The 27,593-nt window shown below is 42.6% G+C and overlaps 1 protein-coding gene across 3 annotated transcripts in view; it reads right to left on the bottom strand.

The window, feature by feature from the left end:
* Positions 1-14,054: 14,054 nt before the first annotated feature.
* Positions 14,055-27,593, bottom strand: part of LOC134353590 (golgin subfamily B member 1-like) — a 99,374-nt gene continuing 85,835 nt past the window's right edge. For all 3 annotated transcript variants that reach the window (XM_063061681.1, XM_063061682.1, XM_063061683.1), the window contains exons 24-29: positions 27,365-27,517; positions 27,092-27,256; positions 24,716-24,813; positions 19,850-19,984; positions 17,979-18,093; positions 14,055-14,926 (exon numbers count right to left, since the gene is read on the bottom strand). In XM_063061681.1, coding sequence (XP_062917751.1) covers positions 14,768-14,926; positions 17,979-18,093; positions 19,850-19,984; positions 24,716-24,813; positions 27,092-27,256; positions 27,365-27,517 — 825 coding nt within the window. In that variant the 3' untranslated portion in view covers positions 14,055-14,767. The remainder of the gene's footprint in view (positions 14,927-17,978; positions 18,094-19,849; positions 19,985-24,715; positions 24,814-27,091; positions 27,257-27,364; positions 27,518-27,593) is intronic.

Here is a 27,593-nt window from a genome sequence, read left to right as displayed (position 1 = left end):
AGTGAGGAAGATAAAGAATGGTAGGGTGGAGGAACCATGGGTGACAAGTGAGGTGGAAAATCTAGTCAGGTGGAAGAAGGCAGCATACATGAGGATTAGGAAGCATGGATCAGATGGGTCTATTGAGGAATATAGGGAAGCAAGAAAGGCGCTTAAGAAGGGGCTGAGAAGAGCAAGAAGGGGGCATGAGAAGGCCTTGGCGAGTAGGGTAAAGGAAAACCCCAAGGCATTCTTCAATTATGTGAAGAAAAAAAGGATGATAGGAGTTAAGGTAGGACCGATTAGAGATAAAGGTGGGAAGATGTGCCTGGAGGCTGTGGAAAGTGAGCGAGGTCCTCAATGAATACTTCTCTTCGGTATTCACCAATGAGAGGGAACTAGATGATGGTGAGGACAATATGAGTGAGATTGATGTTCTGGAGCATGTTGATATTAAGGGAGGGGAGGTTTTGGAGTTGTTAAAATACATTAGGACGGATAAGTCCCTGGGGCCTGACGGAATATTCCCCAGACTGCTCCACGAGGCGAGGGAAGAGATTGCTGAGCCTCTGGCTAGGATCTTTATGTCCTCGTTGTCCACGGGAATGGTACTGGAGGATTGGAGGGAGGCGAATGTTGTCCCCTTGTTCAAAAAAAGGTAGTAGGGATAGTCCAGGTAATTATAGACCAGTGAGCCTTACATCTGTGGTGGAAAAGCTGTTGGAAAAGATTCTTAGAGATAGGATCTCTAGGCATTTAGAGAATCATGGTCTGATCAGGGTCAGTCAGCATGGCTTTGTGAAGGGCAGATCGTGTCTAACAGGCCTGATAGAATTCTTTGAGGAGGTGAGCAGGCATATAGATGAGGGTAGTGCAGTGGATGTGATCTATATGGATTTTAGTAAGGCATTTGACAAGGTTCCACATGGTAGGCTTATTCAGAAAGTCAGAACGCATGGGATCCAGGGGAGTTTGGCCAGGTGGATTCAGAATCGGCTTGCCTGTAGAAGGCAGAGGGTCGTAGTGGAGGGAGTATATTCATATTGGAGGATTGTGACTAGTGGTGTCCCACAAGGATCTGTTCTGGGACCTCTACTTTTCATGATTTTTATTCACGACCTGGATGTGGGGGTAGAAGGGTGGATTGGCAAGTTTGCAGACGACACAAAGGTTGATCGTGTTGTAGATAGTGTAGAGGCTTGTCGAAGATTGCAGAGAAACATTGATAGGATGCAGAAGTGGGCTGAGAAGTGACAGATGGAGTTCAACCCAGAGAACTGTGAGGTGGTACACTTTGGAAGGACAAACTCCAAGGCAGAGTACAAGGTAAATGGTATGATACTTGGTAGTGTAGAGGAGCAGAGGGATCTGGGGGTACATGTCCACAGATCTCTGAAAGTTGCCTCACAGGTGGATAGGGTAATTAAGAAAGCTTATGTGGTGTTAGCTTTCATAAGTCGAGGGATAGAGTTTAAGAGTCGCGATGTAATGATGCAGCTCTATAAAACTCTGGTTAGGCCACACATGGAGTACTGTGTCCAGTTCTGGTCGCCTCACTATAGGAAGGTTATGGAAAGGATATAGAGGAGATTTATCAGGATGTTGCCTGGTTTAGAGAGTGTGCATTATGATCAGAGATTAAGGCTTTAGTCTTTGGAGAGAAGGAGGATGAGAGGAGACATGATAGAGGTGTACAAGATATTAAGAGGAATAGATAGAGTGGATAGCCAGCGCCGCTTCCCCAGGGCACCACTGCTCAATACAAGAGGACATGGCTTTAAGGTAAGGGGTGGGAAGTTCAAGTGGGATATTAGAGGAAGGTTTTTTACTCAGAGAGTGGTTGGTGTGTGGAATACACTGCCTGAGTCAGTGGTGGAGGCAGATACATTAGTGAAGTTTAAGAGACTACTAGACAGGTATATGGAGGAAGTTAAGGTGGGGGGTTATATGGGAGGCAGGGTTTGAGGGTCGGCACAACATTGTGGGCCGAAGGGCCTGTACTGTGCTGTACTATTCTATGTTCTATGTTCTGTGAAAAGGTTGAAAAGCACACGTCAAGAGATGAATATAAGAAAATTTCCAAGTCACTGAATATCCCTTGGAATATAGTTAAATCAATCATCAGGAAATGGAAAGAATACGGCACAGCTGTAAATCTGCTAGAGGAGGCCGTCCTCAAAAACTGAGTGACCATGCGAGAAGGGGACGAGTGAGGGAGGCCACAAAGACCTGTGACAATTCTGGAGGAGTTACAAGCCTCATTGGCTGAGATGGGAAAGGCTGCGTACACAACAACTGTTGCCCGGTTGCTTCACCAGTTGCTTTATGGGAGAGTGGCAAAGAGAAAGCCACTGTTGAAAAAACTCACATGAAATCTCGACTAGAGTTTGCCAGAAGTCAGCTGGAAGAAGGTTCTATGGTCTGATGAAACCAAAATTGAGCTTTTTGGCCATCAGACTGAACACTGTTTGGTGTAAGCCAAGCACTGCACATTATCACCATCCTACCGTGAAGCATGGTGGTGGCTGCATCATGCTGAGGGGATGCTTCTCTGCAGCAGGCCCTGGAAACCCATTTAAGGTAGAGGGTAAAATGAATGCAGCAAAACACAGGGGAAATCCTGGAGGAAAACCTGATGCAGTCTGCAAGAGAACTGCGACTTGGAAGATCTGTTTAAAGACAACAAAATTAATATCCTGGAGTGGCCAAGTCAGAGTCCAGACTCCAGAATCCAATCGAGAACGTGTAGCTAGATTTGAAAAGGGCTGTTCGCTCAAGACCCCCGTGTAATCTGACAGAGCTTGAGCAATTTTGTAAAGAAGGAAGGGGGAAAAATTGCAGTGTCCAGACGTGCAAAGCTGATAGAGACCTATCCACGCAGACTCAAGGCTGTAATTGCTGCCTAAGTTGCATCTACTAAATACTGACTTGAAGGGAGTAACTACTTCTGCAAGCAATTATTTTGTGTTTTATATTTTTAATTAATTTAGATCACTTTGCAGAGATCTGTTTTCACCTTGACACGATAGTCTTTTTCTGTTGAACAGTGTCGAAAAAGCCAAATTAAATCCATTGTGACTCAATGTCGTAAAACAACAAAACATGAAAACTTCCACGGGGCTGGGGGGGGGAGGGAGGTGAATACTTTTTATAAGCACTGTGTTATGTACCCCTGGGGTTCCTTTTTGCTGTGGACTGTCACTTTAAGGCACAAGAGAGAACCGAGACTAACTTTCGGATTTCCGCTGAGAGAGAGAGAGAGGCAGATTCTGCCTTTCAGCTGGAGTTTACACTTTTACGAGGACACTGACTACTGCTGTCAGTTTCTGGGTTGCCATGGAAAGAGAGAGAGAGGTGGAGTTATTTGATGGACAATCGATGTTATGGTTTCTCCGCAGCGTGTTTACTTTTTACAAGGACAGTTACAGACACGGAGAAACACATGCCCAGAGTCAAGATGGATTCGGTCAATGAAAGACCCCAGTGAGTGAGGTCATGGTTTAAACTTTCAGTAGCCCAACAGGGGTGAGTTGAGATCGATCCTGAGTATTGATAAAATGACTCTCACAAGTTTTCTGCAACTAGAACAAGTTTGCAGGAAGAAAAGAGGGGCGAGGAAGGTTTGAAACAGAAGAAACCTAGTGACAGAGAGGTCACCGTTTGGACTCTCTCTCTCTAAGTAGCCTGTAAGGGTGAGTTTGAATTCCATTCGAATACGAAGGTGTGACTGTCACATCATTAATCCACAGGAGTGGGTTTACCTTTGTGAATACGACATGCGTGTTACCCTTGTTTGGCTGTGGTAGTTCACTGAAGAAAGGCGCCCTTGTGGCAAATCACTGTTGGAGTTATTTCGTTTGTCGTGGAACTGGATAAGTGGCTATCACCACACATCAAAGTTGCTGGTGAACGCAGCAGTTTAAGTGGCTATCACGTTGTGTGTTTGGGGTTGGTTCCCTTGAAGATGGTCCCCTTAGTGATAAGCTACTGTTGGTGATAATCCATATGTGGATTCTGTTTGAGTATCCTGTGGCCACCACTTTGGAATGACCCGTAGCTGAATTCGGGTGTGGTACCACTTGTGTTGAAAGGATATTCGTTGAAGATCACTGTCGGTGATACTTTGTGTGTAGAGTGGAACAACTTCAGAAATAAAAGAGTGCTTAAGGAAGTAGCCCAAGAAATAGTGGATGCATTAGTGATAATTTTTCAAAACTCGTTAGATTCTGGACTAGTTCCTGAGGATTGGAGGGTGGCTAATGTAACTCCACTTTTTAAAAAAGGAGGGAGAGAGAAACCGGGGAATTATAGACCGGTTAGCCTAACGTCGGTGGTGGGGAAACTGCTGGAGTCAGTTATCAAGGATGTGATAACAGCACATTTGGAAAGCGGTGAAATGATCGGACAAAGTCAGCATGGATTTGTGAAAGGAAAATCATGTCTGACGAATCTCATAGAATTTTTTGAGGATGTAACTAGTAGAGTGGATAGGGGAGAACCAGTGGATGTGGTATATTTGGATTTTCAAAAGGCTTTTGACAAGGTCCCACACAGGAGATTAGTGTGCAAACTTAAAGCACACGGTATTGGGGTAAGGTATTGGTGTGGGTGGAGAATTGGTTAGCAGACAGGAAGCAAAGAGTGGGAATAAACGGGACCTTTTCAGAATGGCAGGCAGTGACTAGTGGGGTACCGCAAGGCTCAGTGCTGGGACCCCAGTTGTTTACAATATATATTAATGACTTGGATGAGGGAATTAAATGCAGCATCTCCAAGTTTGCAGATGACACGAAGCTGGGTGGCAGTGTTAGCAGTGAGGAGGATGCTAAGAGGATGCAGAGTGACTTGGATAGGTTGGGTGAGTGGGCAAATTCATGGCAGATGCAATTTAATGTGGATAAATGTGAAGTTATCCACTTTGGTGGCAAAAATAGGAAAACAGATTATTATCTGAATGGTGGCCGATTAGGAAAAGGGGAGGTGCAACAAGACCTGGGTGTCATTATACACCAGTCATTGAAAGTGGGCATGCAGGTACAGCAGGCGGTGAAAAAGGTGAATGGTATGCTGGCATTTATAGCAAGAGGATTCGAGTACAGGAGCAGGGAGGTTCTACTGCAGTTGTACAAGGCCTTGGTGAGACCACACCTGGAGTATTGTGTGCAGTTTTGGTCCCCTAATCTGAGGAAAGACATCTTTGCCATAGAGGGAGTACAAAGAAGGTTCACCAGATTGATTCCTGGGATGGCAGGACTTTCATATGAAGAAAGACTGGATGAACTGGGCTTGTACTCGTTGGAATTTACAAGATTGAGGGGGGATCTGATTGAAACGTATAAGATCCTAAAGGGATTGGACAGGCTAGATGCAGGAAGATTGTTCCCGATGTTGGGGAAGTCCAGAACGAGGGGTCACAGTTTGAGGATAGAGGGAAAGCCTTTTAGGACCTAGATTAGGAAAAACTTCTTCACACAGAGAGTGGTGAATCTGTGGAATTCTCTGCCACAGGAAACTGTTGAGGCCAGTTCATTGGCTATATTTAAGAGGGAGTTAGATATGGCCCTTGTGGCTACGGGGGTCAGGGGGTATGGAGGGAAGGCTGGGGCGGGGTTCTGAGTTGGATGATCAGCCATGATCATAATAAATGGCGGGCAGGCTCGAAGGGCCGAATGGCCTATTCCTGCACCTATTTTCTATGTTTCTATGTTTCTATGTTTCTAAAACCTGATATTGTTATTTTGTATTGCTGTCATGGAATCTGTGGAATATCGATGTAATTGCCTTTTCAACATTTACCCTGGATTACAAATCTCTCTCTCTCCATCACTACTCAACTGAATGCCAGGAGCTGAACTGAACTTTACTCATCACCGTAAGACTGTATCCATTTACCCCTCGGCTTGAAGAAGCTTGGTTTCTATATTTCCACACTTATATACGTATAATCTTTGCTAACTTGTTTGATATATCTGAATTTATATTACTGTATTGCGTAGTTACTAATAAATAGTATTAGTTAGTAGCAATACCAGTCTCCAAGGTGTTTTTCATTTCCGCTGGCTCTTTAACCCGTCACGGGGTATGTGACAACTGTATATACAGAAAGGTGCCCGAAAACGGACAGCAATATCATAAAAGATCCCACCCACCCTGCTCAGAGAGGAGGCTATGTAACACCCATGCCAGGACCACCAGACTCAAAACAGTTACGTTCCCCAAGCAGTAAGGCTGATGAATGCCTTCATCCATCAACCAACCACCCACCCCACCACACACACACTCTCCAACCACCACAAATTCATCAGTCCCACTGCTGACTGTAAGGAGTTTGTACGTTTTTTCCGTGGCTGTGTGGGTTTCCTCCAGGTGCTCCGGTTTCCTCCCACAGTCCAAGACATAACAACTGGTTAGTTAATTGGTCATTATAAATTGTCCCGTGATAGGCTCAGATTAAATCAGGGGATTGTTCAAAGGGCAAGAAGGGTTTATTCCATGCTTGATCTCAATATATAAATAGAAAAGCTAAAGAAATTTGGCCGTCCCCTAAAACCCTCACTAATTTTTATAGATGCACCGTAGAAAGCATTCGTCTAGGGTGCATCACAACCTGGTATGGAAGTTGTCCTGTCCAAGACTGGAAGAAGATCGTGAACACAGCCCAGCACATCACACAAACCAACCTTCCGTCCTTGGACTCACTTTACACCGCACGCTGTCGGAGCAGTGCTGCCAGGATAATCAAGGACACGACTCACCCAGCCAACACACTTTTCCTCCCTCTTCCCTCTGGGAGAAGTTTCAGGAGTTTGAAGACTCGTACGGCCAGATTTGTAACAGCTTCTTTCCAACTGTGATAAGACTGCTGAACAGATCCTGACCCGGATCTGGGCCATACCCTCCAAATATCCGGACCTGCCTCTCAGTTTTTTTTTTGCACTACCTTACTTTCCCTTTTCTATTTTCTATTTATGATTTATAATTTAAAATTTTAATACTTACTATCGATTTGTACTCCAGGGAGTGCGAAGCGCAGAATCAAATATCGCTGTGATGATTGTACACTCTAGTATCAATTGTTTGGCGACAATAAAGCAAAGTAAAAATAAATTTCCTATCAGTCACCTGTCATCAGACAGCCCTGCAACTAGTGTCACATTATGTACACATATAATGTATATAAACTATTGTAAGTATTTATATTTATTGTTTTTTTTATTATAATGTGTTCTTTATCTTACTGTGTGTTTTTTCGTGCTGCATCGGATCCAGAGTAACAATTATTTTGTTCTCCTTTAACACTTGTGGTGAAGAAATGATATTAGACAATCTTGAATCTTGAATCAAAGACATTCCTGTTTTTGTTTCCACAATTCCCAATATTTGTATAGAAGAGGTTGAAAGGATCTCAGGATCTGTTTATACCTTTCACCACACATCCGGAGTTTCACCCGTTCACTTAATCTATCAACAATGTTCAACAAGCTGTAATCGTGACCTCTGCAAAAATGTCTTGTCTGTTTTTCCAAATCAAGATAATTCCTTACCTAGGTCAAAACCACTAACGTCTCTCTCTTAAGTAAACTAAAACCCTCCTTCTCATGCTGCATCTGTGAACAAGGACGTATGTAGATCCTGCCTTAATTAAACTTTTCAAATGTAACTGATTGCAGATAAAATTTGGGAGCTATTAATGTTTTCATAAATTATTAGAGCAATGCAAAACAGCAAATAAAAATTACCTAGTTCATTTTCAAAAATACTTTCATTGGTACAATTCTGTTTCACCAGAGGTTCGATCATCACTACCGGAGTCTCTACTTAATTAAATATTTAAGTTTGTTTATTTTTGAAGTTGAATTGCCTATGAACATGTTCACATTTCCTGTTAACTAATAAGTTAAAAATGTCACTATATGTTTAAGATTCAGTTGAAAGATGAGGTTTGGAGAGCATACAGTACCACCCTATAAAGCAACCATTTCTCTGCAAGCTGTTCCCAGTAGAAACTAGACAGAGAATCACAGAGAGATAAAACAAAGAAATAGACCAATGAAGCACATAAACCCCTGTTCACACAATTTTTACTTGTTTTAGCCCCACCAACTCTTCCAGACCCTCCCATTCATTGAGCAGCCCACAGGTCTTTTTGATGTGGGAGGAAACCAAAGCACCCAGGGGTGTTTGCACCCAGAGGGGTAGACTCAATGAGCCGAATGGCCGAATACTGCCCCTATGTCTTATGGAAACCCACACAGTTACAAGTAGAACATGCAAACTCTACACAGACAGCACCAGATGCCTGGATTGAAACCAGATCACTGGAGCATGACCACTGTCACTGTGCTGCAAGTGGTTTTAACTTAGAAGACCACAAGACATAGGCCACTCAGCCCATTGAGTTAGCTCTGCCACTCCGTCATGGATGAGTTATATCCCTCTCAACCCTATCTTCCTGCCTTCTTCCCATAACCTTTGAGGCCCTAATTAAACAAGAACCTGTCTACCTTCGCTTTAAATATACTCAATAACTAGGCCTCCACAGCCACCTGTGGCAATTAATTCAACAGATTCACTACCTTCAAGCTAAAGAAATTCTTCCTCATCTCTGTTCTAAATAGATGTCCCTCTAGTCTGAGGCTATGCCCTCTGGCCTGAGACTCACCCATGATAGGAAACATCCTCCTTACATCCACTCTGTCCAGACTTTTCAATGTTCAATAGGTTTCAATGAGATCCCCCCTCATATTTCTGAACTCCAGCAAGTACAGGCCCAGAGCCTTCAAATTCTCCTCATATATCGACTCTTTCATTCTCAGGATCATTTTCATAAAACCTCCTCTGGTCCCTTTTCTTAGCTAAGGGGCCCAGAACTGCTCACAATTCTCCAAGTGCGGTCTGATCAATCCCTCTGTCGTAGTGAAGACTGGGCCTCAAGCCGCAGTGCTACCTGTTTGCAGCTGCCCAGTGGGCTGCATCAGAGTCAGGTGCTCCACCAGAGTGGTGTGGCATCCGTACCGAAGTCAGTGCTGTCCCCAGCGTTCGTTCAGCGGAAGACAAGCTGCATTATGTTTGACTGCTGACTGATGCAACATGCATTGACTCAGGCACTTAGACTACATGTTTTGTGTGACTGTATTTTACCACTATCTTATATGCTCTTGCTATGTTATATGTGCTATATGTGTCTTGTGCTGTGTATGACTGTTGGTGCTGTGTTTTGCACCTTGACCCCTGGAGTAATGCTGTTTCATTTGGCTGTATTCATGAGTATTCATGTATGGTTGAATGACAATTAAACTTGAACTTACACAGCCTTTATATATTGTCTTTTATATTCTAGTCCTCTCAAAGTGAATGCTAATATTGCATTTGCTTTCCTTACCTCTGACTCAACCTGCAAAATAACCTTTAGCAAATCCAGCACAAGAACTCCTAATGCAAACACGAGGAAATCTGCAGATGCTGGAATTTCAAGCAACACACATAAAAGTTGCTGGTGAACGCAGCAGGCCAGGCAGCATCTATAGGAAGAAGTACAGTCGACGTTTCAGTCCTGACAAAGGCTCTCGGCCCGAAATGTTCACTGTACCTCTTCCTATAGATGCTGTCTGGCCTGCTGCGTTCACCAGCAATTTTTATGTGTATTGTGAGAACTCCTAAGTCCCTTTGCATCTCTGAGTTTTGAATTTTCTCCCGTTCAGAAAATAAGGTATGTCTTTATTCCTTCTACCAAGTGCATAAACGAATACTTCTCTGTACTATATTCCACCTGCCACTTCATTGCCCATTCTCCCGATCTGTCTAAGTCTTTCTGCAGTCACCCTGCTTCCTCAGCACTCCCTGCCCCTCCACCTATCTTTGTATCAGTCACAAACCTGGCCACAAAGCCATCAATTCTGCTATCCAAGTCACTCACAGATAGCATGAAGAGAAGCAGCCCCAACGCTGACCCCTGTGACACACCACTAGTCACTAACAGCCAACCAGAAAAGGACCTTTTTATTCCAACTTTGCCTCTTGCCAGTCAGCCAATGCTCTATCCATGCTAGTATCTTTCCTGTAATACCATGGGCTCTTATCTTTTTAACCAGTCCCATGTGCACCTTGTCAAAGGCCTTCTGAAAATCAAAGTACACAACATCCACTGATTGTTTGTCTATCCTGCTTGTTATTTCCTCAAAGAATTCCAACAGACTTGTCAGGCAAAATTTTCCCTTGACTACAGCCTATTTTATCAGGTGCCTCCAAGTACCCCAAAACCACATCCTTAACAATTGACTCCAACATCTTCTCAACCACTGAGGTCAGACTAACTGGCCTATAATTTCCTTTCTTCTGCCTCTCTCCCTTCTTGAAGAGTGGAGTGACATTTGCAATTTTCCATTCCTCCAAAACCATGCCTTGAAAGATTATTACTAATGCCTCCACAATCTCTATAGTGATTGTCTTAAGTGTCTGAGTTTCTAAAATAAGATTTGCATTGATAATGCACCTTCCTTTTCACAGAATTAGTTTACAACTACTGAAGTCCATTTGAAATATTACCACATTCACAACCAGAAACACCTATGGACAGTCTCAGAACAGAGGGATGTCCATCGAGAACTGAGATGAGGAGGAATTTCTTGAGCCAGAAGTGCTGAATCTGCGGAATTTGTTGCCGCAGGGTGCTGTGGAGGCCAAGTCATTGGGTATATTTAAGGGAGGGGTTAATAGGTTCTTGATTAGTCAGGGCATGAAGGGTTAAGGGGAGAAGGCAAGAGAAGGGAAATGGATCATCCATAATGAAATGCCAGAGCAGACTCAAAGGGCCAAATGGCCTAATTCTGGTCCTATGTCTTGTGGTTTTAAATGGCAGGAGGAAGACCAGATGATCTCTTCTAGTATTCAGCAGGATATCAGGGAGAATGTCCCTGATCCCACTCATCTTAAAGCAGAAACCTTAAAAATCATGAAAGGCACAGATTTCACACTACTGAAAGCCAAACTTTTCACAGAGTATAATAGGAGTTTACAACTCACTGTGTACCCATTGGCAGCTGCAAATCAAACCAATTAACCTTTAATTAAGCCCCTGGAAACATCTGTCTGTCTGTCTGTATCTTGTTTTACAGCGGTTGGCATCCAGCTTAATGGTGCATTACCGCCACCCTCTGCTCCAGAATGTGCACTAGACATACATTCTAAACCCCCCCCCCCCGGAAACATGGTCCCAATTAAACAATTAATCAGATATTTCCTATAAAAGTTAAAATGGCTACACATCTCCTAATGATGCAATGTAACCTTTTAACAGTGAAGTTTATTTTTTTAAATTTGTAATCACAAAGTTCTTGCCATTTGTTACCTTATTCTTTCACATGTCCAAGGTGACCTTCATGCTTTCACTACAGTTACTAGACAAGTGACCTTTATTAAACATCCACCCAGCTCAGCTGTAGCTTTCTTGCCTTTGAATTACAGGCCTCAGTTTTGTAGTGCGGAACTAACAGGAGCAGTGCGTTTTGAGAGTATCATGGAGGAGAAGCTTGTGGGTTCCTGAGATTCCAAGAGCAATGTCGTCTGGAGTTTCACCATCCGGTGCTTAGCTCCTGATAGGTCACCCATGCCAGTAGGGTCAAGGGGGAAAGTTCCAGAGAAAAAGCATGGGCAGCCACCACAAGGTCCTTGCCAGACTGGGGTTCAAGTTCGGTGGCATGGAATACAAAATGACTGGAAGCCCTTCACTGGTGTTGTGATGTGTCCTCATCTTCCACCAGCTCCATTGTTGAGGTCTTCATTGGATTGCTCTTCGTCTGGAACTCACAGTCCTCTCCACCATGACAAGGTGACAATCCTCAGAAGCACAGAAGAGTACAGCACAGGAACAGGTCCATGATGTTGTGCCAAATTAATAAATAAAATTAGTAATCTAGTTAGTAACCTGCAGAGTGTTTGCAACACATCTCCTTGATCTCTTTTTATCAGAGGATTGAGATGAGGAATGATGGCTTGCAGTGAAGAAATGAGTGATCAGCTTTCTTCAGGGACTCTGGAATAGTCTGCTATTTTGACAATTGAAAGTAGGAATTAAAAATAAATGACTCAAACAGTTGTCAACTACACTCACTGGCCACTTTATAAAGGTACCTCCTGTGGCCACTGTGTGCATGTTCATGGTCTTCTGCTGCTTTGGCCCATCCACTTCAAGGTTCAATGTGTGTTCAGAGGTGCTCTTCTGCCCACTATTGTAATGTGTGATTATTTGAGTTACTGTCACCTAAAGCCAGTCTGGCCATTTCCTCTGACCACACTCATTAACAAGGCATTTACACCCACAGACTGCCACTCACTGGATTTTTTTCTGTAAACTAAACAAAGGCATTATAACAATTTGGTGTAGGAAAAACTGACTGATTTTGGAACAGAACTGTTCCTCCCAATGACTGAAAGCTCAAATGAGTTTTGTGTATACTTTCAAAGTTACAAACCTCCTCTTGCATTTCCTTATTTATATGTTCATAGGATGTGGGCTTTCTGACCACGCCAATGATTTTTTGTGAAGTGGCTACTGAGTGTACAGCATATCCATTGAAATATGTGCTTACTCTTAATGAACTTCAGGGAACAGAGACGAAGGACGTATGGGGAACTGAGGATATGGGTTAGCATGGCAGTGGCTGTGAAAGTTGTGAGTGGACAGCCTGCACTTTAGGGCAGAGAATGCTGGCTTGAGATGAAGGCTGAATTTAAGGAGGCTGAGCAATCACTTAGTGCAGAACCAGGGAGAGAGATTGTGGACAGTAGGACTGTGGAATGCTGATTAAGTTAGGGGACAGATATGGTTGGGCAAAGGAACTGAGGAAGGAGGTATGACAACTGGAGAGAGGGTTCTATGAGAGAGCATGTGCCACAGGGATCAGTGCTGGGTCTATTGTTATTTGTCATCTATATCAATGATCTGGATGATAATGTGGTAAATTGGATCAGCAAATTTGCTGATGATACAAAGATTTGAGGAGTATGGACAGTGAGGACAGTTTTCAAAGCTTGCAGAGGGATTTGGACCAGCTGGAAAAATGGGCTGAAAAATGGCAGATGGAGTTTAATACAGACAAGTGTGAGGTATTGCACTTTGGAAGGACAAACCAAGGTAGAACATACAAGGTAAATGTTAGGGCACTGAGGAGTGCAGTAGAACAGAGGGATCTGGGAATACAGATACAAAATTCCCTAAAAGTGGCGTCGCAGGTAGATAGGGTCGTAGAGAGAGCTTTTGGTATATTGGCCTTTATAAATCAAAGTATTGAGTATAGGAGTTGGAATGTTATGGTGAGGTTTTATAAGACATTGGTGAAGCCAAACTTGGAGTATTGTGTTCAGTTTTGGTCACCTAATTACAGGAAGGATATTAATTAGGTTGAGAGTGCAGAGAAGGTTTATAAGCATGTTGCCGGGACTTGAGAAACTGAGTTACAGAGAAAGGTTGAATAGGTTAGGACTTTATTCCCTGGAGCGTAGAAGTATGAGGGGAGATTTGATAGAGGTATATAAAATTATGATGGGTATAGATAGAGTGAATGCAAGCGGGCTTTTTCCACTGAGGCTAGGGGAGAAAAAAAGAGGACATGGGTTAAGGGTGAAGGGGGAAAAGTTTAAAGGGAACATTGGGAGGGGGGCTTCTTCACAGAGAGAGTGGTGGGAGTGTGGAATGAGCTGCCAGATAAAGTGGTAAATGCGGGCTCACTTTTAACAGTTAAGAGAAACTTGGACAGGTACATGGATGAGAGGTGTATGGAGGGATATGGTCCAGGTGCAGGTCAGTGGGACTAGGCAGAAAAATGGTTCGGCACAGCCAAGAAGGGCCAAAAGGCCTGTTTCTGTGCTGTAATGTTTCTATGATTTTCTATGAAGGGCAAAAGAAAGGAGGAGGAAAAAGTGTAAAATAGAAGCAGAATTGATGGTAACAGGTCAGAACAGCAGCCAACTATGGTTAAATACCCTCAGGTAGCAATTATGGTAGAGACATTCTGGCTATGAACAAGGAACAGAGATTCAAGCCATCTTTTGTTCCTCAACATAATGACAGGTGATGGAAGAGCCAAAAAGCATGTGATCCATTTTAACTTTTAATAAAAACTTATTTTCCCAACATGAAATCATTTTCAAAAAGTGCATTTCTTAATTACCCCTCCAGGTTACAATACTTTGTCATAACCAAGATGAAAGTAATGCATAAATATATTCTAATGCTCTCAGTGCTTTATTGCTATCTCTAGCACCACCTCAAATTTACAAATGCATTCCAAGCAGAATAAACTTTCAACCCTTGCCTAACTTTCCACGTCATAAGACATAAATTTAAATAATATTGCTTTACACATCAGAAAATATACATAATTTTACATAGAGATTTTATATAACCATTTAAAGCAGTGTATCTTTGGAATTTAATAGCAGACAAAAAAAAACAATTGTGAAACCAGTTTACAAACTTACTGAACAGTCATAAACAACCTGGACAAAACACTCGACACATTAATACAAGATGAATTTTATACAACTGTGATCAGTGCTGGAATCATTAGCAGCTTTGACAAAGATACAAATATGACTCCCAAATGCACCCTGCCTTTGGTGGAACACTGGTTCACTGACCAATGGAAAATAGAATCAAGCTGAGTAGAGACCCGGTGTTGTATTGTTTCACAGAGGTCTCGCAACATGGCACATCAGGATGGAATTCACCTCCTCCCCCAAAAACCGTCAACCCCGTACGGTCCTCCTTCTCCTAGTCATGATGGTGCATCTACAAACGTCCCGCCAGGCACATGAAAACGACAACATGTAGTGTCACAAAGTATGCCAAGACCAAGTAGCGGGATCTGGTCCGTGCACTCATTAGCTTTGAGCAGTACATACTGCGGCCCCGTAGCCAGCGCTTGAAGGAAAGCGCCCCTCTCTTTACCTGCAGAGATAGAAGTAGAGTCAACAACAACCAACATTACCTTAGCTGATTCAGAATTTAAATAACTAGCAAATTACCTGGGTGGAGAAGTGAAGATTATTTTAAAAACATATTAAATTGCAAAAGTCCAGATTGCACTGTATAAACGGGTGGCAACAACTACAGTAGTAATTTTCAAACAGTAATCGGAAAACTGCAGGACCCTGAAGGAAGGGATACCTGGCTTTCTCTCAAAGGCCTGCCACAGGTGTGATGGGCCAAATGGATGTACCACTCCAATAACACAGCAGCATCTCAGTTCCTACTCAAGTGACTTCAGCCAGAGGGTGGTGTATCTGTGGAAGTCATTGCCACAGATGTCTGTGGAGCCCAAGTCATTGGGTATATTTAAAGCAGAGGCTGGTAGGTTCTTGATTAGTCAGAGCAGAAAGGTTATGGGGAGAAGGCAGGAAAATGGGGTTGAGAGGGATAATAAAATCAGCCATCATGGAATGGCAGAGTAGACTCTTCCGGGACACCATCACGACGGTGACTCGTGCGAGCAGCTCTGAAGGAAACTGTTAAATATGCCGGTTCTAGACTGCGAGCAGACTCGATGGGGCAAATAGCCTAATTCTGCTCCATGTCTTATGGACTATGTGATCCTAATTTAGTGAGCTATTGAACAGAAAGGTGTAGGTTCCAAATACCCTCAGATGATCAGAAAATGACCAAGTTCTTCCATGGTTAGTCTGCGTTACCTTACAGAGGAGTAGAGGGTGGTGAAGAAAGATGAACATCTGTTACCAGTTTTTCATCGCTCTTTGTATTCTCCTAAAGATTTTCTGCCCATTTAGATCTTCTGCTTATGGTGAAACTACTTATTTTAAAATGCGGTTTTCAACTTTGTCTGGGTACAGTATGCCCCTTGTATCTATCATGTTTCTTTTTCAGGGCATCAGAAGTTATTGGAGACCTGTATTAAAAGGCAATCTTCATGAATGTGACATGATCCAGATACTTCAAACCTCCTGGGAGAGAAAGGGCCATGTGCAGGTGCCCTTGATGCTGGGCAAGGAAGGAAGGCAACTGCTCTCTGCAACGTGTCCCATAACCCTCCCTTGGCAGTCCACTCCCACCATTCCCAACATTCTTTGCTCCCACCACACTTACAAACTCGCCTTCCGCTGCATGTCGACAAATACAGTACTGAGCAAACTCCTTAGGCACTCTAGTTATATACCGTTACAAGAAAAAGTTTGTGAACCCTTTGCAATTACTTGGTTTTCTGCATTAATAACTTTTAAAATGTGGTCTGACCTTCATCTATCACAATAATAGGCAAAGACAATCTGCCTAAACTAATAACACACAAACTATTGTACTTTTCATGTCTTTATTGAACACACTGTTTAATTATTCACAGTCCAGGCTGGAAAAAGTATGTGAATTCTTGTACTTAATAACTGATAGAACCACCTTTTGCAGCAATAACCTCCACCAAACGTTTCCTGTAGCTGCTCGTCAGACTTGCACAACGGCGAGTAGGAATTTTAGATCATTCCTCCATACAACACTGTTTCAGTTCATTAATATTTCTGGGATACCCTGTATGAACAGCCCTGTTCAGGTCATGCCACAGCATCTCAATTGGGTTAAGGTCTGGACTCCGACTTAGCTATTCCAAAAAATGAATTTTCTTCTTTTTAAACCATTCTGTTGTTGATTTACTCTTGTGTTTTGGATCATTGTCTTGTTGCATCATCCAACTTCTATTAAGCTTCATGTGATGGAATGCTACCCTGACATTCTCCTGTAAAATAGGTTGATACGATTTTGAATTCATTGTTCCCTCAACAATTGCAAGCTGTCCAGGCCCTGAGGCTGCTTTGCTACCTCAAACCATGATGCTCCTTCACCGTGCTTCACAGCTGGGATGAGGGTTTGGTGTTGGTGTGCAGTGCCCTTTTTCCTCCAAACATAGAAATATGCATTTCTGTCAAAAAGTTCAACTTTTGTCTCATCTATCCACAAAAGGCATTATCCCAGAGGTTCACATATGTTTTTGAATCTAGACTGTGATTGTTTAAATGGTGTACCTAGTATTGATGAGAAGTAGTACAATTAGAAAACATCACAATACAGGTCCTTCGGCCCACAAAGCTGTGTCGAACATGTCCCTACCTTAGAACTACTTAGGCTTTACCCATAGCCCTCTATTTGTCTAAGCTCCATATAGGTATCCAGGAGTCTCTTAAAAGACCCTATTGTTTCCGCCTCCACCACCAGCCCATTCCACGCACTCACTACTCTGTGCATAAAAACTTACCCCGACATCTCCTTTGTACCTACTTCCAAGCACCTTAAAACTGTGCCCTCTCAAGTTTCAGCCCTGGGAAAAAGCCTCTGACTATCCACATGATCAATGCCTCTCATTATCTTGTACACCTCTATCAAGTCACTCTCATCCTCCGTCACTCCAAGGAGTAAAGGCCAAGTTCACTCAACCTATTCTCATAAGGTATGCTCCCCAAACCAGGCAACATCCTTGTAAATCTCCTCTGCATCCTTTCTATTTTTCCACATCCTTCCTGCAGTGAGGCGACCAAAATTGAGCACAGTACTCCAAGTGGGGTCTGACCAGGGTCCTATATAGCTGCAACGGTACCTCTCGGGTTCTTAAACTCTTAAATTGTTGGTGTACTTAGTTTAGGCAGATTGTGTTTGTCTATTATTGAGACTTAGATGAAGATCAGACCACATTTCATGTGTAACTAATACAGAAAACTAGAAATGCAGAAAAGTAAAAGAAAAACAACTGCAGATACTGGAAACCTAAATCAAAAGTTCACAAACATTTTCTTGGAACTGTATATGTGCCTAAGACTTTTGCATAGTACTGTACTAGAGACTGTAAAATGACCAAGGAACTGCATCGTATTTTAAGTTAGTATGTTCAACAAAACAGGATTTCCAAAGTGTCTCTCAGTTTGCAGGGAGAAACAAGGAAGGTACTGTATAAAAGTTTCAGAAAATTGGATCAAAAGTAGAATGTAAAGAAATAAATACACACCTTCCGCACCACCACCTGCTCACTGGAATCTATAATCAAAGCCTCGCGTTCTTCATCCGATTCCAGTTGAATAGTGTACTCTCTGGGTGGTAGTCTGACTGGAAGTGGATCAAGGCTGGAAAGAAACCACGGCATTAATCATGTGGAATTCTCTGCCACAGGAAACAGTTGAGGCCAGTTCATTGGCTATATTTAAGAGGGAGTTAGATATGGCCCTTGTGGCTACGGGGGTCAGGGGGTATGGAGGGAAAGCTGGGGCGGGGTTCTGAGTTGGATGATCAGCCATGATAATAAATGGCGGTGCAGGCTCGAAGGGCCGAATGGCCTACTTCTGCACCTATTTTCTATGTTTCTATAAAATGTAAATTCTTCAAAACATTTACAGACATGAACCACTGGAGAGAACACAAGTCTCTCAATGAATCCTATCCACAGAGTTAAAATCAGTTGCTCCCGACAGAGAAGGAAAACTGACCTCAAACCTCCACTGCTTTGCAGCTATAACCACTTATGGGGAAGGTTTTGGGAGTAAACTCCAAGAGAAAAATCCAGAGCTGGAGTCTCTAAGACAGTTCAGCTTGGAGTTCAATGCTGACTGGCAATTTCTGCAACGTTGCTGGTGCCAAACTGTATCACTCTCTGCTGTTCCTTTGGGTTCCTCAGAAGCATGGAGAGGGGGAGCTTGCCACTTGGGCAACAGCTTGCTCTCCATATCATACTGCCCAGGCTTGCATATCTCGACAGCTGGGATGCAACATCCATGGTCGATCCTGAATGATGACGGCCTTACTCACTCACTACGAGAGGTTTGATTCAGAGTAGGTAAGGGAATCACTAAACCAAGATGCAGATTCATAGCAACTGGCAAAAAAGCCAATGGAAAAATAAAGATAAATGCTTTTATTCTCAGCAATTTATGATCCGGAAAGCGTGCCCTGAAATAGTGATGGAAAATGACACAATAATGTCTTTCATGTCATATGAGGAAAGGTTGAGTGAGCTAGGACTTTTCTCTTTGAAGCAAAGAAGCATGAGAGGCGATTTAACAGAGGTGTATAAGATTATGAGAGGCATTGCTAGAGTGGACACCCACACCTTTTTCCAAGGGTGGCAATGACCAATACCAGAGGATGCCCGTTTAAGGTAAACAGAGGAAAGTTAAGAGGAGATGTCTGAGGTTGGCTTTGTTTTTAAACAGAGTGGTGGATATCTGGAACGCATTCCCAAGGCAGGTGGTAGAGAAGAATTGGATTGATCGTGAGGTAGATTTAAGTAAGTTGGCACATTGTGTCCCAAAGGGCCTGTAGTATACTGTACTATATTCCATGTTTAATTTTTTTTAAATTTCAAAGCCCGTGTTGAAAGAACAAAGGAGGAACACCAACTGGATAGGTCTTTTCGAGCCAGTATAATTCTATCTCAATCACACATACATGGCTCTTCAGATTTTGCAAGCTACCTAACATGTCTTTTGGGAAATCATTGTATGTATCATGTCCACAGAAAAATGACATTTTATTGTTCCAAGGTTGCTAAAAGTGGTACTATTTCCAGCCACAGTGGATATGCCTTTAATGAAGCTCACTGTTCAGGAACTGAGATCGATTTTATACATAGTAATCAACCTCCACTCACTGCAATTCCCTTGAGACACTACCCTGGGAGAAATGCTATTGTTTCCTCCATTCTTTAACCGTAAATGGATTTTTTATTATTTAAAAATCCTGTTCCTTTTTCAATTGAGTGGCTGCACAAGTTTGTCAAATAGACAAAGAAAAACTATTTGAAATAAACAGATGTGGGTGATACCGTAATGGAAGGGCAATGATATCCTTGCATGATATCCAGTCTAATGCAGTTTAAACACTCACCCCTTGAACCTTTCTTCAGCTGCCAGCAATGCTTCCTCAGCTGCACGTCTCCGCCGTTCTTCATCTGCAAGCATTTGTGCCAACTGGGTCAGCTCCTGATGGGCAGACGCATTCCGCTGCTCTGATTCCGCAAGCCTGTATCATCAACAATATACACAAATGACCCACTGCGAATGAAGAACGAACTTCTCCAACTCATCCTCACATGCTCTGCAGCCAAATCGGTATTTTGTGAAAGACATGTATATCGCAGGCAAAAAACAGGAGACCAATTAATACTTATCTTTTAAGGAACTGTTATCATCCAAGGGTATTTTATGTACTTCTGAGCAGACAGATGTAGCTTTATTTAATGCTATTTTAAAAGTTGGCAGCTCCAACAGTGAAGCACACCCTCAGTACACTCATGTCAGACCATACTATGTGCCAATGAGAATTTAACAAAAATATATATAGTTAATACTCATGACTTAGACTTAGTTGAACCATAAGGGAATGTTAGTGCAAAGCAATTTGCTATTAAAGCTCTAAAAACTGAGTAATTTATTGAATTAACTGAGAATTGGACCTTTTCAACTAGAGAGCGGTGTGCCCGAGAGTCATTGCCAATCTTGGAATTTATGCTGAATTGTCAACAGGGCAAATTTTAAATCTGCTAAAAGCAGAAAATCCAAAGCTTTCAAACAATGTCAGGCAGTGTCCAAAATATTGCACCAATTGTGAGCTACTTGATTCAGTTCTGGTCACCTCACTACAGGAAGGATGTCGATACTATAGAAAGAGTGCAGAGGAGATTGACAAGAATGTTGCCTGGATTGGGGAGCATGCCTTATGAGAATAGGTCAGTGAACTTGGCCTTTTCTCCTTGGAGTGACAAAGGATGAGAGGTGACTTGATAGAGGTGTATAAGATGATGAGAGGCATTGATCGTGTGGATAGCCAGAGGCATTTTCCCCAGGGCTGAAATGGCTAACACAAGGAGGCATAGTTTTAAGCTGCTTGTAAATAGGTACAGAGGGGATGTCAGGAGTAAGTTTTTCCCCCACAGAGTGGTGGCACAGCCGGCAACGGCAGTAGAGGCAGATACAAAAGGGTCTTTTTTTTTTTAAAAGAGACTTTTGGATTGGTACATTGAGCTTAGAAAAATAGAAGGCTATGCAGTAGGGAAATTCTAGGCAGTGTCTAGAGTAGGTCACATGGTTGGCACAACATAGTGGGCAGAAGGGCCTGTAACATGCTGTGGATGTCTATGTTCTAAGTTACAAGGAACTACAGAGAAGGTTCATATAGACAAGTACTGGAGCTGCCTGATAACTGTGAGGATGGTGTTAACAGGCATAGATATTGGTGCTCATCAAGTCAGTCTCGGAGTGGTACAGCACATAAGTGGACCCTACAGTCCACCAGAACCAGAGTGATGTTTTTGCTCATCTACACCAGGGGACCCTAACCTTTTTTGCACCGTGGATCGGTTTAATATTGACAATATTCTTGCGGACCGGCCGACCAGGGGGTGGAGGGGTGTTCAAGTAGGGTTAAGCTCACCTCAACATGTCTTTTACAGTTAGGGTTGCCAACTTTCTCACTCACAAATAAGGGACAAAAGTAGCAATCAAATCCTGATGAACGGTCCCGGCCCAAAATGTCGACTGTACCTCTTCCTAGATGCTGCCTGGCCAGCCGCATTTCACCAGCACTTTTTGTGTGTGTTGACAGGACACTTGTGTTTACCCCGAGAAAGACTACCATGACCATGAAGCCTTGCACGGGCACCTGTGTCCGCATGCGTGACATGCGAATATGCGTACGTGCCCATTTTATTTTTACACAAATCCGTTTTGGCTTAATCTTCCCGACTACACTGTACAGACATTATTTCTACTTTATATAGGCTGTGTAATTATCATATCATTAATGCTTTTACTATATGTTAAGAGTTATTTTAGGTTTGATGTGTTATTTGGAATGAGTTGGTAGGTTATTTTTTGGGTCTGGGAACACCCAAAAATTTTTCCCATATAAATTAATGGTAATTGCTTCTTTGCTTTACGCCATTTCAGCACAAAAGGTTTCATAGAAATGCTCTACCTTAGCGGGGAAATACGGGACAAGAGTGGTCCCGTATGGGACAAACCAATTTAGCCCAATATACGGGATGTTCCGGCAAATAGGGGACCACTGGCAACCCTATGTTCAAGTTCAACAGTGTGTGACAGGGAATGAGGAAAAGTGCAGCTGACTCATATCGTTTCCTGCTTTGCGGCCCGGTGGTTGGGGACCGCTGATCTACACAAATCCCAAATGCCTGCACCAGCTCTGTATTCTCAATGCCTGGTCTATTCAAGTGCCTTCTAGATGTATCTTAAACACATTGAAAGTACCCAACTCCATCACTTCCTAACAGTGAATTCCAGGTATCAACTATTTTGTGTAAGGAACTTTCTCTTCAAGTTCCCTTTAAAACCATTACCTTACTTAAACCTGTGCCCTCTTGTTGATATTTGTACACTAGGAAAATAAACAAATTTCTCAAGTCTTAACAGGTCATCCCCAGCTTCCTCCACTCCTGGGGAAAAAAAACAGCCTATAAACTCTCTCCTCATAATCAAAGTTCTCCAATCCAGGCAATACCCTGATGAATCTTCTCTACACTCTCTCCAGTAAAACACATCCTTCCTATAGTGTGTTGACCAGACCTGCACACAATATTCCAAGAGTGGTCTACCCAGTGTTTTGTAAAGTTATAACTTAATGCCCAACTTTTTTGTCCATGCCCCATCACATGAAGGAAGCTTGCCAGATGTCTTCATCATCACCCTATCTACCTGATACTTTCTGGGAACAATAAACCCCAAGGTCCCTCTATCAGTTATTGTATATGTCCCACTCCTACCTGACTTCCCACATGTTGGTATTGAATTCCATCTGCCAATACGCCACCTAACTTTCCATCTATTGTAACCTTCTTCGCTATCCACAATACCGCCATCATAAAAACCATACCACCTACATTCACTTATTATGTCGTTAATAGGTATTAGAAACAACAAGGATCCTGGAACCAATCCCTACAGTACACCACAGGTCACTGATGTCCAATGTTAAAGCATCCTTCTACCACGCTCCTTTGCCTCCCATCAGCTAGCCAGCCTTGGGTTCAATAAGCCAGTCTGGCATGTGCCTTAACCTTATAAGTCTCCGGGCCCTTGTCAAATGGCTCATGAAAGTCAACATACTCGATGCCTACAACCATTGCTTCATCAATTTAATTAGCTATTTCCTCAAAGAACTCAATCATATTAGTGAGGCAGGACTTCTCCTGCACAAAGCCATTTGGCATTCTGATTTTTAATTTGCAAAGTCAACTCTGTTATGTTCATAATTGCTGGTGTTTTCTCTGTAGGACTGATTTCATGGATGGGCATCTAAAAAGGTGAAAGTTGAGGAATCTAGATCCCACTCTCATTATCAAAGCTGCCAAAGGCAAAGCACACCCAACAAAACTGGCTGATTTTGTAAATCAAAGCTCATATCACTTACTTCTGCTCTCTCTTCTTCAAATACCTGGAATAGTTTATTCACACAAATCCTTCTCCCCTGATGAGTGTTGAAATTCTCTCATTAAATAACATCTACTAAAAATGAACAATGGTCCTATATTTCATCCAGTCTAACATACCATAGATGTAACATCTTGATACACCACAATGCACAAAACCCTCCACTCAAATTATCTGACCACCCTAGAGGTTAAAAGCTCAGCTTAATGGAGGTGCAGGAATACGAGAACAGGAATCTACTGGAGAAATTTAGTGGATCAAGAAGCATCTATGTGGGGGAGAGAGAGAAACTGCTGAAGCTTTAGGTCAAAACTCTGCACAAGGCATTCTCCAACCGACTCAAAACTCTGAGAAATGAAAAAAGTAGCCTAGGAGGTCACCCAGGCAGTGAATTTCAAATTTTGGTATGAGGTGATGTATTCCCAAGTCAAAAATCCTGTGCAATTTTCAGTTGAAGCAAATGAACAAGTTAGAGCCCTCTGTCAGAACTGGCTGGCTGTTCCATAGGTCCAGTGTTCTATGGAAGAGATCTCCTTTTTGACCGAACAAATAATATCTGAGGCTACACAACATAAAATTGCGATCTTTGGTTTAGTAGCTTCCAAACTCTCAGCTACTTGGTGTGTCCATTCATCAAAGTCAGAAATCTGCCTGTTGATCTTGGTCTGGCAAGACCCTGAATTGTCAATGCTCCAGTTTCAAATACTGGTCGCCGAACTGATTTTAAGTGTCTGGTCTCACCACAATCACAAGTCTCAGCTATTGTGGTTCATTTCCATGTCACTGGTTAGTTTTTGGCACAACATAAGATTTGTCTTGTTTCCTTTTCTATCATGCCCTCAACTGAAAACAATTTTTTTTTGGATGTATGTACTTGAAGCTTCTCTCATTCTCTGGTTCATGACCCAAGGCTGTTTCTCTGGCATCTTAACCTGTTCACTTCAGCCACTAAAAATGTTCTTTTCTGCAGTTACTTACAAGCATAGAGTAATAGCTTAGAAACAGACACGCCAAACTCATCCATGCCCAACAGGGTGCCCACCTAAGCAAGTCCCATTCACCCATATTTGGCATGTATCCCTGTAAACCAAGGGTTTCCAATCTGGGGGTCTACAGGCCCCTTGGTTAACAGTAGGGTTCCATGGCATAATAAAAATTGTAAACCCTTGCTCCAAGCCTTTTCTATCCACATTTGCCATAAACAAGTTTATTTCACCTCTAAAGTCAATCACTTAAAAGCAGTCATGTTTCCAAATTGATGAAACCTTTAGCATTTGAGACATTCCATCCTGTAATTTGGACTCACCTTCTCCGCAGTTCATTCAACTCCAAATTGTCAATTTCCACTATAATATTGGCACGCTCCTGTGGAGCTCCAGGAGGAACTTCCTCACTCGTCTCGTGCTGCAACACAGAAAAGGTGAGACTCAAACTTCAGTTGATCCTTGCTTCATCTGTATGGTCACAGTCACCATTCAAACTTGGGCTGACTAGAAATAGTTAATGTTGCCATTAGTCAGCCCCAAAGCTGGGAAGCAGAATTCAGCATTTCTGACTTCTTCCTTGAATACTCTACAATGCAAATTAAAAGTGATCTGAAAATATATTTAAATTCAATCCACGAAAGGATGTCATTGGAAAAAGGATAAGGAGTAAGGAATTGAATTGACTATTACTTATACCCTTCACATACATGAAGAGTAATTTGCAATAAATACTATGTACAACAGGACAGTCAATATCTCATAGAAATACAATTGTACCAGTGTGAATTAATCAGTCTGATGGCCTGGTGGAAGAAGCTGTCCCGGAGCCTGTTGGTCCTGACTTTTATGCTGCAGTACCATTTCCCGGATGATAGCAGCTGGAACAGTTTGTGGTTAGGGTGACTTCGGGCTCTTTTTATGCACAAATAGTAGGAAATTCACATCCACAGATGCACTGGGCTGTCAGTACCACTCTCTGCAGCGTCCTGCGATTGAAGGAAGTACAGTTTCCACAGCAGGCAGTGATGCAGCCAGTCAGTGATGCCCCTGTAGAAAGTTCTTAGAATTTGGGGGCCCATAGCAAGCTTCTTCAGCCGCCTGAGGTGAAACAAGCACTGTTGTGCTTTTTTCACCACACAGCCGGTATGTACAGACCACGTGAGATCCTCGGTGATGTGTACGCTGTTCACCCTCTCAACCTCAGATCCATTAATGTCAATAGGGGTTAGCCTGTCTCCATTTCTCCAGTAGTCCACAACCAGCTGTGTTGTTTTTGCAACAGTGAGGGAGAGGTTGTTTTCTTGACACCACTGTGTCAGGATGATGACTTCTTCTCTGTAGGCTGCCTCGTTATTATTTGAGATTAGGCCAATCGCTGTAGTATCGTCAGCAAATTTAACGAGTAGATTGGAGCTGTGGGTGGCAACACAGTCATGGGTATACAGAGAATAAAGGAGAGAGTTTAGGACACAGCCCTGAGGGGCACCTATGTTGAGGGTCAGGGAGCAGAGGTGAAGGAGCCCACTCTTACTACCTGCTAGCCATCTGACAGAATGTCCAGAATCCAGCTGCACAAGACAGGTTGAAGGCCGAGTTTTCTGAGCTTACTTCTTTGAAATGCAGGAAGAAACTAGAGCACTCAGAGGAAGCCTACATGATCACGGGAAGAATGTACAAACTCCTTACAGTCAGTATTGGGAATTGAATCTCCATCTTACAGCTGGCCCTGTAAAGTGTTACATAGCTGTTACTCTACCCCGATACAGAAGGTGCAGTAAAGGTCACAAGGATGTTGCTTGAGTTATGAAGAGAGCTTGAGGGCTTGAGTTATGAAGAGAGGCTGGTTAGTTTGGGACCGTATACCTTGAGCAATGACCCTGGAGATTTTTAAACCAAGAGGAGCACAGATAAGGTGGATGGTCACAGTCTTTTTCCCAAGTAAAACTAGAGGTCATAGATTCAAGGTGAGAAGGGAAAGATATAAAGTAAACTAAGGGGCAACATTTTCCATACAGATGGTGGTGAGTTTATGGAACCAGCTGCCAGAGTAAGCGGTAGAGCATAGAAAATAATAGCACAGTACAAGCCCTTCAGCCCACAATGTAATGCCAACATCTTCACCTACTCTAAGATTAATAAAACCTTTCCCTTCTACATAGCCCTCCATTTTCCTATCATCCATGTGCTTTTCTAAGAGTTTCTTAAGTGACCCTAATATATCTGCCTCTACCACCTCTGGTTCCATGCACCCACCAATCCGTGTAAAAAAAAATATGTACCTGACATATCGCTCTATTCTTTTCTCCAATCACCTTAAAATTATGCACCCTTATATTAGCCATTTCCACCCTGGAAAAAAGTCTCTTGGCTGTCAGCTCGAGCTATGTTTCTTATCATTTTATATACGACTATAGAAATGGGTACAATTACAATGTTCAAAACCTATTTTGGCAGGTCTACAATGAAGAAGATTTAGAGGGATACAAGCCAAATGCAAGCAAAAGGGACCAGCTGGGGAAGGCATCTTGGTTAGCATGGACTAGTTGGGCTGGAGGGCCTTTTTCATGCTCCATAACACTATGACTAAATCCTTTTTTTTTTAGTTTTGTTTATATACCTTTTCTTCCCTTGGGTATTTTGAGAAAAATTAGGTGAAAATAAAAGGAAAAAGTAACCTGACAGCTGACCAAACTCACCTGCTCTACATGCTGGAAAGATGAGCGCAGTGCTTGGTATTGCCTTTCCAGGCTGTAGTAGCGATTTTGTAGATCTCCATAACGCACCTGTGTGTCACGCAGAGTCTGAGACACCGTTTTCAGCTGGCTTGTTAATGCTGATCTATCTTCAATGCATTGCACAACCTATGCCAGCCAATGAGTAAAGAAATATAACAGCTAATTACTTCATGGAAACCCTGTGAGGAATTGACAATCGTATTAACACTAGCATGATCTTCACATCCATATTACCTTGCTGTTCAGCTGCTGAAACTGTAGTTCTTTCTGATGAATTTCCTGTAGGTAACCCTGAGCTTCAGTCTGAAGTTGTTTATTTTCTACCAGCAGAGCCTTGACTTGTTCAGCAACATTTTCAATGCCCAGTAAAGATACGGTTTCTAATGGCTAAAACATAAACAAAATGATTTAAAAAGCTTGATTGCGTATACACACTGGCAGTTCTCAAAAACACACAAGTCTT

The sequence above is a fragment of the Mobula hypostoma genome, chromosome 11 (assembly GCF_963921235.1).
Source record: "Mobula hypostoma chromosome 11, sMobHyp1.1, whole genome shotgun sequence".
NCBI classification, from domain to species: Eukaryota; Metazoa; Chordata; class Chondrichthyes; order Myliobatiformes; family Myliobatidae; genus Mobula; species Mobula hypostoma.
This window is presented reverse-complemented; position numbering and strand designations above follow the sequence as displayed.